General features: G+C 52.8%; 1 protein-coding gene across 4 annotated transcripts in view; it reads right to left on the bottom strand.

Annotated features, from left to right (window-relative positions):
• DGCR2 (DiGeorge syndrome critical region gene 2) overlaps positions 1 to 12,310 on the bottom strand; it is an 88,747-nt gene that overhangs the window by 21,507 nt on the left and 54,930 nt on the right. For 2 of the 4 annotated variants that reach the window (XM_034642572.1, XM_034642574.1), the window contains 3 exons: positions 11,823 to 12,042; positions 10,016 to 10,092; positions 1,710 to 1,886 (listed from right to left, as the gene is read on the bottom strand). In XM_034642572.1, coding sequence (XP_034498463.1) covers positions 1,710 to 1,886; positions 10,016 to 10,092; positions 11,823 to 12,042 — 474 coding nt within the window. The remainder of the gene's footprint in view (positions 1 to 1,709; positions 1,887 to 10,015; positions 10,093 to 11,822; positions 12,043 to 12,310) is intronic. The other 2 variants (XM_034642573.1, XM_034642575.1) reach the window with 1 other exon arrangement.

Below are 12,310 nucleotides of genomic sequence, written 5' to 3'. Positions count from 1 at the left end.
TTACTGAAAAAATCCACATGTAAGTGGATTTAACCCATGTTCTTCAAGTTTCAACTATGTATCTAAATAACAAGTTACAAAGTCCCCTGCCTCCCAGGCCCAGAGGGTCCTATACGGTATGGTCTACCAAACACTCAAGGACAAGATCATCCCCAACTAGTGTAAACTGACTAAGAGACTGGTAAAAAGGAATGCTTCCCAACGAATTTCATAAATCAAATATAAATATGATACAAAAACTAGTTAAGGAGAGTACAGGAAAGGACCGTAACAGGCCAAGCTCACTTCTTAAAGGAGTTTCAAAAATCCTAAATAAAGTATCAGCCAAGCAAAGCCAGCAAAATAAATAAATATATATATATATATCCCCGAGGATGGTTTAATATCAGAGATCTACTAATGTAAAAAAGTAAATAAATAAAATCATATAAGCAAAACAGTAATATAAATCAGTAAAGAAGAAAAGCCACATGATCCCAATAAGTGCAGAAAAAGCATTCACATTTTTGTGACTTAGAAATTCCCAGCAAACTAGGAATGAAGAGCACTTCCTTAACCTCAAAAAGGTAATTTCTCAATCTTTTTTTTCAAGATTCATTTTATTTTAGGGGTGCCTGGGTGGCTCAGTTGGTTAGGCGTCTGCCTTCGGCTCAGGTCATGATCTCGGGGTCCTGGAATCAAGCCCTGCATCAGGCTCCCTGCTGAGCGGGTAGCCTGCTTCTAGAACCCTCTCCTTCCTGGCTCGTGCTCTCTGTTGTTATCTCTGTTTCTCTCTCAAATAAATAAATAAAATCTTTTTAAAAAATGATTTATTTTATTTATCTGTCAGAGAGAGTGAGAGAGAGCACAAGCAGAGGGAGTGGCAGGCAGAGGGAGAAGCAGGCAGGGGTGTGAGCCAGGCAAGGAGCTCCTGTAAAGACGGTGTGGTATCAGCATGGGACTAACAAACAACCAAGGGTCAGAATAGAGTCCACAAATAGGCTCAGACATTGATGAACCCCCGATGAATGACAAATCAGCAGGGAAGGGAGTGATGGTCCAAATAAATGGTGTTGAGACCATCGGCTGACACCCAGCTGGCCTCCCATGCTGTGTCTGGGTGCGATTCATCCCTCCTCCCACTGCAGAGGGGCCTGGGCAAGGGGCCCTGCCCTCAGTAAGCACAACAGACTGCGTGTCCCCAAAGCTGGAGGAGACCTCGATGTGGAATGTGGGCAAGTGGGCAGGCAGAGGGACAGGGAAGATCACAGACAGAGCCAGGGGAGTGGTCCAGATGCACAGCGAGCAGTCTTGGAAAGACCCAAAGAGAATACAGGTGGGTGACCGGGGAGTCAGAGGCTCCAAGACACCACGAGATTTGGCAAGTCTTCCGTCACTATTCTTATTTAATCTCCGAACAACAATGAGGTCTGGAGGGCAAGAATTATCATTTCTATCCTGGGAAAGAGAAATGAGGGCTCACAGAGTTGGACTGCAGCCCACGTTCCTGCCCTCCCCGCCGCGGCAGCAGTGTACCTTCAGAGAGGGGTGTGAGCCAGGCAAGGAGCTCCTGCCGCCCTACTATGATACAGGGGTCTGCCTTGGTGCACCGTGAGGTCGAAGTCTACTCAAGGTTGACACCAAGGTCCAGAAATCACAGAGCCATATTCATGTGCTCATGAGAAGCACTTCCTTACAGCTCCCTAGGAGTCATGGCCAAGGTGGCTTACTTCTTTTACAAAGAAACGAAGACTTCTCATAGCAGTTCTCCGCATGCCAGCTGTGCAGGTCGTGGTGGCGGAGGGTGGGGAAGTGGAAGCACTGGAGCTGGGCGCAGAACACGTTGTCGCTTTCCGACATGGCCGAGGCAAATATGGGGTCTGGGGGCAGGAACACCTCTGAGGAACCTGAGGGACAAATAACATATCAACAGACCAATCACATGCAGTCCTTGCAGGGACCAAGCCACCCCCCCCCCACCAAACTGGACCATCAGTCAAAGGGCTTGTAGGCCGCCACACGCTAGGTGCACTGCAGTTAAGGCATTCATTCAGCCTCCCCTAGTTCCCACGAGCACAGCTCTGGGCAACGTGAAAGAATAAAGTAATGGGCCAGAACACAGTGGATTAAAATGTCTAAGTTCAGGGGGGCCTGGGTGGCTCAGTCGTTAAGCGGCTGCCTTCGGCTCAGGGCATGATCCCGGAGTCCTGGGATTGAGCCCCACGTCAGGCTCCTCCGCTGGGAGCCTGCTTCTTCCTCTCCCACTCCCCCTGCTTGTGTTCCCTCTCTCGCTGGCTCTCTCTCTCTCTCTGTCAAATAAATAAATAAAATCTTAAAAAAAAATGTCTGAGTTCATACTGATAAACAAGAAATAAACAGGGGCGAGGGGATCCTCTCTTACAATAGGGAATCAACTAGTAAATGGAGAAGGGCTCAAAAAGGCAGCCACTGCACATGCCAGGACACACAATTCACACAGAATCGTGGCTCCGACAACCCAGCAGCGGTATCAGCTGGCCAGGTGAACTGGAAAGCGCTGGCTCCCTGGGACCTCCTCCCAGCTCTAGGGAGACTCTGTCACTCACTGAACTCCTGCCTTCCAAGCTGGGAAGCAGGCAATCAGAAATCATGCTGTCCTGGCAACCCAGAGTGGGGGTGCTGGAGTGCAGGGAGAAGAGGCCAGGAACCTCTAAGCCTCTCTTTTGCAACGTCCCAGGAGATCGGACTCTGGCCATATCTGGGGCACAGCACAGCCAACTCCCAGAGCCCGCTCTCTACCTCAGAGAACCCTCCAACACTGGACCACCAAAAGACTCCTTGAGACCAACCTGGATGTGGGTCACTGGAGATACCCTCATTTTACTAAGAAGGCAATGCAGCTTACCCTTTGACAGCAACAAGGCACCCCCATGCATGCCTTCTGAACTCTATTTGCTCCCGATACTAAGCATGGAGGTCAGTTTTGAAGAGCTGGCGAGCCTGGAGGCAGGGCCTCATCCTGTAGACGCTGGGAACATGGCCTCCCAGCTCTCTGACAAGGGCAAGAAGATGGACTTCAGGGAAGCATGATCGGATAGAAGCCCAGTCCCCAGCTGACGGGCACAGTCAATGTCAGTGCACCCCTGCTGAAGGATATTGGGGCCCCAGTGGTCAGACTCACAGGAGAACCATGGAGGGAGGGTAGGGGTGGGGGGTCTTCTCACACCATTGCCTCCAATGCCAAGAGTGGGCGCTGACATGAGCACTGTCTCTTCCAGGCCCCTGCTCCCCAGCGTGGGTCTCCTATAACCCATGTGTGCCTTCTTCTCCTTCAGATGTCCGTTCACCTGGGAGAAGCTTCCCTTCTTAAAAACTATTTTCTTCACTATTTGGCTTCTTGTCTCATGGGCTGAAAATGGAATAGATTCAACCTGTCCTTTATAAAAAACAAACAAATAAACCAACAAATCTTCAGGAACACCAAGTGGCGCAGTCGGTTGGGAGTCCAACTCTTGGTTTCAGCTCAGCTCATGATCTCAAGGTCCTGGGGCTGAGTCCCACATCAGGCTCTGCACTCAGCACAGAGGCTGCTTGAGATTCTCTCTCTCTCTCCCTCTGCCCTTCCCACTATGCTCTCTCTAAAATAAATAAATCTTTATTTTTTTTTTAAGATTTTATTTATTTGGGGGCGCCTGGGTGGCACAGCGGTTGAGCGTCTGCCTTCGGCTCAGGGCGTGATCCCGGCGTTGTGGGATCGAGCCCCACATCAGGCTCCTCCGCTATAAGCCTGCTTCTTCCTCTCCCACTCCCCCTGCTTGTGTTCCCTCTCACTGGCTGTCTCTATCTCTGTCGAATAAATAAATAAAATCTTTAAAAAAAAAAGATTTTATTTATTTGACAGAGAGAGAGACAGTGAGAGAGGGAACACAAGCAGGGAGAGTGGGAGAGGGAGAAGCAGTCTTCCCGAAGAGCAGGGAGCCTGATGCGGGGCTGGATCCCAGGACCCAGAATCATGACCTGAGCTGGAGGCAGACACTTAATGACTGAGCCACCCAGGCGCCCCTAAAATAAATAATCTTAAAAAAAAAAAAAAGTATCTAGCCCTGAGTCTAGTCACCAGCCCAGAGCACAATGTCAGTGCATGACTGCAAAGCTCTGACCAAGGCCACAAATGACGTCTCAGGGTAGAGTCCTGGGACCTGGTCCCCACCCCCTGTCCTGCCCACAGCTGCCTGGAACCTGCCTAAGCCAAGCTCAGCGCAGAGTGTGGGTGGGCTGGAGGATGTCTCAGCCCCAGCAAGCCATGCACAGACGGAGGGTACAGGGAGGGCAGAGTGGAGCGAGCTCCTCTCACCCGCTCGCTGGTGCCCATGGGACTACCTGGGCCTCCTCGCTCTGTGCTGGCCGCAAGCCCTGTTTACCCTGAGGTCATGTGAGCTGCAGTTTCTTGAAACCAATAACTAAGAAGATCACTTCCTCTTTGCCAAACTTAGTTCCTTTCAAGCCTTCATTTTATGTGCCCTCTCTATGGCACCTCATACTCCATTTTCCTAAAAATGCTCCATCCTTTCTCTGCCAGGAGCTAAATGCGGCTAACCCCCAGCACACTCAGTGTGGTCTTCAATTAGCAACTGCAGTGGGTTAAGAAGCATCCCCCCAAAATTCATGGCCACCTGGAACCTCAGAATGTGACCTTATTTGGCTCTCAAGATTAAATCGTCTGGGATTTGGGGTGGGTCCTAAATCCAAGGACCAGTATCCGTACAAGGGAGAAGACACAGAGGAACATGTGGGAAATGGTCACAGACGGAGCAGAGCCCGGAGTGTGGCTTTCATAAGCCAAGGGACGCCAGGAGCCACTAAGCACTGGCAAAGGAGGAACTCTCCTGGAGCCTCTGGAGGGAGGGCAGCCCTGCCGACACCTTGATTTTGGATCTGTCCCCAGAACCGTGAGAAAGTAAACTTCTGTTACGCCAGAAGTTCATGGTACTCTGTTAGGGCAGCCCCAGGTATCTAATACAGCCTCCTAATCATGTCCCCCACTGATTTAACAAATGCCCGCAGGCCCCATCCTGTAAACAGGCACTTGGGGTACACGGGCACCAGCGGCAGGCAGAGATCCTTGCCTTGCAGGGCTCACATCAGAGCAGGGGGTGTAAAGGCCAGAAACAGATGACTTAGAGACCTAATGAGTGAAGAATGTGATGCTGAAGGTCACAGCTGCTCTAGGTAAAAAGAAACCTGGAGCATGGAGATGAAGGCAGGCCTCGGAGTGGTGCCACAGGAACACAGAATGGAGGGGAGGGGTGACAAGGCTTGCGCTGGGAGTCCCACACCACACACAGGCTCGCTGCTTTGCTAGAAGGACTCAAGGGGTCCAGCTTCTAGCCACTGGCACAGCTAAGATTTATTACAGTAACACAGCATGATACACCAGCAGCAAGAGAAGGGGACAGCTCAGGCGGAGTCCGGGGACATGCAGGCCAGACTTCCCGAGCACTCTCCCACCTGGCAGGAGGGTGTGGGCCTTTGCCAGCAGCAAGCTACAGCAATATCGGTGTGGCATTCCTGCCCAGAGGAGCCCCCGGGCACCTCGATTCCAGGCTCACCAAGGGAAGCGGGTGTCCACCATAAACCCCACTGTCCGTGCGGTCCAGACAGCCTGACACAGTAGGCTCCACCGAATCCCTGAGCCGTCCAGGTGCCAGCCAGAACCAGGCCGGCTGTGCTACCTTTCCCTGCACCAGAGCCAGCCCTGACTTTGGAAAGGAGCATCCCAGGGAGGGCTCACAGCAGCAGCAGAGGAGGCATGTGGCTGGAGAGGAGGGCTGCGGGGTGTTGGAGGGAGGGCAGAGAGAAAGGCTGCTGCAGGGCGGGAGGGGGAAGAGTAGAGGACCCTCAGAGAGCTGTGTGAGGAGACGGGGGTGGGTCGGGTTGGCAGCAAGGAGAGCAGGCTGGAGGTGTTTGGTCATTTAGGTGGGTGACATCAGATCTGGTGGCTGTGACCCGGTGACAAGTGATGAGATTCTGGACAAGTCTAAAAGGTCATGAGATCGTGCCACCGTACCAGCAGACCCCCCCCTCCAGACCACTCCCCCACGACTGCCTCTGTGGTGGAGCAGGCCCTCAGCCTGCCGGAGTGGCGGCAACTGCTCCCAGACATGCCCACTCCCTCTGCACACAAGCTGTCCTTGGCTGGACACGTGGCCATACGCAAGAACACCGAATTTCCTCTGCTGGCACCCCCCCATCCTGCAGCAGGCTGACCTTCACTCACTTTCTACCCAATGTGCCGTCTGCCTCCCTACAGTGGGAGGCAGGGCCTCACCGTCCGGTCTGGTACCACAGCCCCCACAGAATGGGCCTGCCCTGGAGCCCACAAGGGGCCGTGGGGATCCTCCCAAATGCTCCTCTACTGGAGGCAGCGACTCTACTCTCAGGGCTGCCTTCCTTCAGCAGAGCTGTGGCCTGACCCCGGCTGACTCCACTCCAACTTGACAGTCCCCTCACCCAGAGGGTAGGGTCTCCACACTATGCCTTCTAGGCCAGGCTGAGCCCTGGTCCTCCCCTGACAGCCCCCCTCCTCACTGCTGACAGAAGATTCTAGATCAGGATGGGTCAGGGAACACGACAGCAACACACTCCCTGGGTGTGGGCACCAGGGCCAAGAAGATGGAGACCGCAAAGGGCCTCCTAAGTGGCACACGTGGCCTCAGCACACCTGTGACAGGAGTGAGCCCCTAGAGGTGGGCATGCTGAGATGGGGGGAGTAATGTGGGCCAAGATGCCGGACTGAGCAGGTCTTAAGTCAGCAGTTACAACGTGGACACATCAAACACGTGGTACTCTTCCATTTTTGTATTTTAAAACAAATACCATGTGTAATAACCAGAAACTGAAATGACACTGTTAACAGCAAAGATGTTGGGGCCCTGGGGAGTGGCTTGTGGGAAAATGGGGATGATTCCTTCTGGGCAACACAGATCTCTTTTCAAACTTTGCTCACCAATGTTATAAAAATGGCACCCTGTGTTCTCTGGCAGCAGCAGAGAACCTTCTAGGCCCTGGGTGCTGCCTCAACATCAGGGTCTCGGCGTCCTGCGGTGGGGCTGACATGCTGTGCAGACAGAAGCCAGAGGCAGGGCCCCCCTGTGGGGGGAGAGGCCATGGAAGGAGGCCCCTCTCACAAGCAGAGCTCCAAACTTAAAGTGCACCTGGGGAGTGAGGCGGCTGCATACATGGATAAGTGTGTATATGTGGATAATACCCTGTGGGTACCCCTGTGCCGCTACACATGTCACAAAACGCACAGGAAAACCTTGGACAAAATGTAACTGAAGAGAATATTTCTAAACATCTTCCCGAGGTGCTTCCTACCACCACAGCTTCCTACTAGCGTTCGCTCATATTCTTAGGCACATTCTTTTCTTTGGGGTGAGTTTGCCATTAATGACAAAAGACTTAAATCTACTTCCCATCGCCTTTGTGACGCATCACCTCCAGGCCCACTTGTCGGGCCCAGCTGGATCCCCAGTTTCGAAGCAGGTGGCACCTGGCAAACAGCTCCTTCTACAAGGAAAAGCGGGGGCTCTGCCCAGCTCATTCGCTGGGGCTGTGTTTTCAGCATTCTCTCACTCCAGAGTTTCTTAGCAGAAACCTTTTAAAGATGCTTTCAGTATGGACACTTTCAAACAGACACAAAAGCAGAGGGAAGAATCCAGCAAACCCCCACGAAGCTCTGTCCTGTATCACGGCAGCTCGCCCTCGGCGTTTGTCCGCAGCATGACGCTATGGTCACATCTCTGAAAATCCATGAGTCAACCTCCATTACAAATCCAGATTCAGCTTCCCTAACTGGGCCCTAAAGTTTTTCTAACTCCCCTCCCAATCCAGGATGAACTCCAGGATGTGCTCCATTTGGGATTATGTGTTTTCTTTTAATTTCTTTGAACCCAGAACAGGGGTGCCTGGGTGGCTCAGTCAGTTAAGTGTCTGACTCTTCCTTTTGGCTCAGGTCATGATCTCAGGGTCATGGGATCGAGCCCCAGGGTGGGCTCTGCGCTGGGCTCTGTGCTGGGCAGGTGTGGAGCCTACTTGAGATTCTGTTTCTCCCTTTCCCTCTGTCCCTCCCCAGCCCCACTCTCTCTCCCTCTCAACAAAACGACAAAAAACACACAAAAAAACAGAACAAATGATGTTGAGCTGTGTCAAGCATCCAGGCTACAAGTTCTCTTGCAGTAGAGGAATCTTCTTTAGCCATATACTCATTCTGTGGCTACTCCTTAAATCCAGAACAGAACTGCCAAGTCCACTTCAGCAGGCACAAGCGGCCAACACCACGCTGCACCCACACCCACCCGGAGCTGCTGGACATCAGGGCCTCAGCACTGTCCGTGTGGGTGCCTCACTCTTGCCTCGGGTCCCTCACACACTGAGCCACTGCTGCCAGTGTCGACACACTTATTTTTTTTTAATTTCACGTTTGCTCTCCGAATGCCCCAGGGGAGCCATAGAGACAAGTACAGCCATGAGAGCCTACCTGGGGCCCTTGCCATTTTCGTCAGGGATGACGGTCCATGTCCCCTAGCTCAGAACACACTAGCATGCACTGCAGACCTGGGTATTCTGTTTACCAGTGTCAAGATAACCATGTCCAGGAGTGTCTACGCTAGTGTGAAGGCCGGCGCCCTCTGCCGGGGTCAGGTCAGTGGGCCTTGGCCTAGAATTCACCACCAATGGCTGTGATTAGGGCAATGAGGAAGTACTCAATGTACCCTTTGCAAGGTATGTGGTGACTCTTGGGCCTGGCTACCCAAAAGCTCTTTACTTGTCTATTGCTGTGGTGGGACATTTACACATTACACTCACAACTCTTCTGAAATACCAAGTTTACAAATATGGGACATGCTTTCAATAGGATATTTGGAGGACACAATAATGGGGTGACTTCCCAAGCAGGAGCAAAGACTGCTACGTGTGGCCTCTCTGCTGGGGCCTCTGCAGTCACCATCTCTACTCCCTGCCCCATTCCAGCTGCCAGGCTCAGCACCCCTGTCCTGTGAGACCCCTCTCTCTCCAAGGAAGCTAGCTGCCTGGGGCTACTGAATACTGATCCTTTCTGTGCCTTCACCCACTATATGTAAAAACACAGGCTGCCTCAAGGTCACTCAGGCTGGGAAACAGGTGGGCTCTGATCAATTCCCTTCATTTTCCACAGTGAGGTGGACACAGCAAGATGTCCGGGGTCCCTGGGACCACCATTCCTCATTTGTCCTTCTCAGAGACACTTAAGACATCCACAGTGGGACTGGGACATGTTTGGGGAAAAAGAACAGGACCCAAGCTCAAACCACAGGCCCAAACAACAGCCCAAAAGTGAGGCCTGACAAGGGGACATGGCAGGGGAACACAGCTCAGGCAGCAAGTGGAGAGGCCACAGCCAGGGCCTGGGTGAAACCTGCCAGTGCCAGGGCAATGGGGCAGGAGGGGAGGGACAGGGACAGGCAGGGGGCAGGACTCAGCTGCCCACACCAGACACGCTTCCTTTATGTTACGTTGGTGTTTCCAAGCAGCTCAGCATAAAATTCTTAAAGCAACACACGTGTACATACACACACTCTATTTTAATTCATTCTGCCTGATGGCTTTCCTTCCAGTTTGGATTCTGCTTCTGAATGTCTCTATCCTAGAAGGCTTATCCCTCCCTCTCTACCAGCTGTATACTCTATATGTTCATTTTTATACCCCAATTAAAGGCCTTCACTTAAGGGGAAAATGGACAGTCTAGAAATCTGGCCAAGTGAGAAGGAAGCACAGGTTCCAGAGAAGGCTCCAGCCCCACACAGGGCCTGAAAGAAGGGCCTTAGGGTGCCCACCCAACATCACGGTGCTCCCCACAATCTGGGGCCCCTTCCTCTCCATGAGCCCTGCACTAGGCACCACTGGGGAGAGGGTGGGGACAAGTGGAGAGACCCCAGCAATATCTTCCTAGTCAGGATGATGCCCCCCACCCCAATTGCAAACCCAACAACTCTTCTGAAAGACCAGAAAGACTTACCCTTGAATGCTACCTCCCAGCGACCTTCTAAGGAGCGGTTCCGGCTGGCGATGACATACTGGTAGCCGACCCACAGCCTGCAGGAGGGTGGAAAGGCAGCAGGCCTCAGCAGGGAGACAGCCATGGACTGGGTGTGAATGTGGGCACCTTACAGTTATAGTCACCTTTCAAATACCAAGCTTGTAAAGCATTAATGATTTTTTTTGAGTTTTGATACTTAATTTTAATAAAATGCATTAAAAGTCAAGTCTAAACAATAAATTCACAGGTCAGAAAAAACTGTACCTTGGGTAACTCCTGCCAAGGCCATTCTTACTGGCTGATCCAATAAAGTTTTCACATTCTATGCAAGACCAGTCTTATTGTTGGTGTATATACAGCCCCGTGAATACAACCCTGTGAATATACTAAAACCACAGGATAGCATGCTCTGAAGGGGTGAATTTTATGGTATGTGAATTACATCTCAATAAAACACAACCCCGTGTGAGTCTACAGAGAAGTGTTGGGTAAAACCATGCTCACGGTCTCCTGCTCGGTCTCCGCTTAGAGCCAGCTCGCCAAAGACCTGCAGTGTGCCCCTGAGCACACACGTCACAGCACTGAGGGGGCCATGCCCATGGACCTGGCCGACTGCCACAACCACCTGCTGAGCGTGTGCCTCTCGCCCCAGCCTTCCAGCCGCAGTCCTGGAGATGCCCATCAGCAGGCCCAGAGTCACCGTGGGAGCTCTGGCTTGTTGCCACTCTCGTCCCTTCAGCCTACTGCCACGCACACGCCCACCTTGGCAAGATGGCGTGCTTCCCCACCCGGTGGGCTGAGCCCCCCCACTTCTCCATGGACTCACAATCACCCTGTGATCTAGAAGTTATTTTTCTCACTTTGTAGCTGTAGAAGGAAAAACAGCAAGGTGATTGTGATTTGCCAACATCACAGGGCATAACGGTGGAGCCTGAACTCAGCTAGGGTCTTGAAATGAAGGCTCGCTCTCCACCTGCCGCTGTCACTGTGCTCCTAGGGCAGCGTGGCATCCCCGAGAGGGAGCGCTGGCCGTCTGGCAGCCCCTACAGTCCACTCCCCCACCCCCTGGCAGCGTGGAAGAGGCAGCAGGACACCACCTCCAGAGGAGGACCACCACAGTCCTCAGCACACACCTGCCCCCCAAAAAGACCCTCGAAATTTTGGGCTTAGAGATGCCGGCAGTTGGCTGCAATTTCCACATTTTCTCTACAATGTCGCAGAGCCTTGGGTTCAAGAGGCAGGCTCTGGACCCAGACTGCCTGGGTTGGAACCTGGGCATACCCCAGCTAATGTGTAACTGCAGTTACGTGTTCACCCACCCTGGGCCTGTCTTCTCACCCATCGGCCTCCTGTGGTTTCTGGGAAGACTGAACAAGGTGCCGATGGAAAGCACTGAGCACAGGGCCTGACAGAACCCTCTTTCTAGGAAGGAACCCCTGCCCACTTGTATGGCCCTCCTGCCAGGCCCACGAAGCCCTATTAAACAGCCCCTCCCAACACAGCTGCTGCTGAACCCAGACGGGAGCCAACGAAGGGGATTGGCCCAAGGTGACACAATGTGGCAGCTCATCCCTGCCCCCCTAAGAGCTCCCAACATCATCCTGATGCCTGCTCTAAACCCCAGATCTCTATTTGTTTCCAGTGCATGGGGCTGCCCTTCCCCCAAATGCCGGCTGGCTAAGCCTGAGGAGTGTCATGGGTGGCCAGAGGCCATGTCCTCAGTGGGCATCCTGCTTGCTGGGCGACAGCCTGACCTCAGACCCTGGGTCTCCCACTCAGGACTCACTTGTGCTGGTCCTGCCAAGCAAAGCTCCGCTCCGGCTGGTCCCATTCCTGGGCCAGGACGAAGCGCAGCTCCTGGTCAGTGGAGAAGGTGGCGAGGGAGCCATTCACGCGCTGGCAGGTCTGTGCGGCATCCCAATAGTTCTCTCCGCTCAGGTAGACCCGGTAGCAGCTGGCCGTGCCTTCATAGTGGTGCCACCCCGTTGGGCACTTCCCTAGGAAACATGAAGGGCGGGAGGGGAGTTGTCCCCTAAATTAGGATCCTCGCTCCAAAATGCAATTAGACATGCTGCATCTGAGGTCAGAAATCACCCCAGAAAAACGGGGAAACTGAGGCTCAAGAACCAAGCTCTGCTTGTAAGACCACACATGCTGTGAAATGCAAATTTCTCTAAAACACAGATGCAGCCCAAGGCACAAGCACATTCAGGGACTCATCTCATTTCTGTAAGGCCTTTGATTTACTTGGCATTAAAGACTGGCTGCTGAACA

This window comes from Ailuropoda melanoleuca, chromosome 14, assembly GCF_002007445.2.
Source record: "Ailuropoda melanoleuca isolate Jingjing chromosome 14, ASM200744v2, whole genome shotgun sequence".
Classification (NCBI taxonomy): domain Eukaryota; kingdom Metazoa; phylum Chordata; class Mammalia; order Carnivora; family Ursidae; genus Ailuropoda; species Ailuropoda melanoleuca.
Note: the sequence above shows the minus strand (reverse complement) of the source record. Positions and strands in the feature narration are given on the sequence as shown.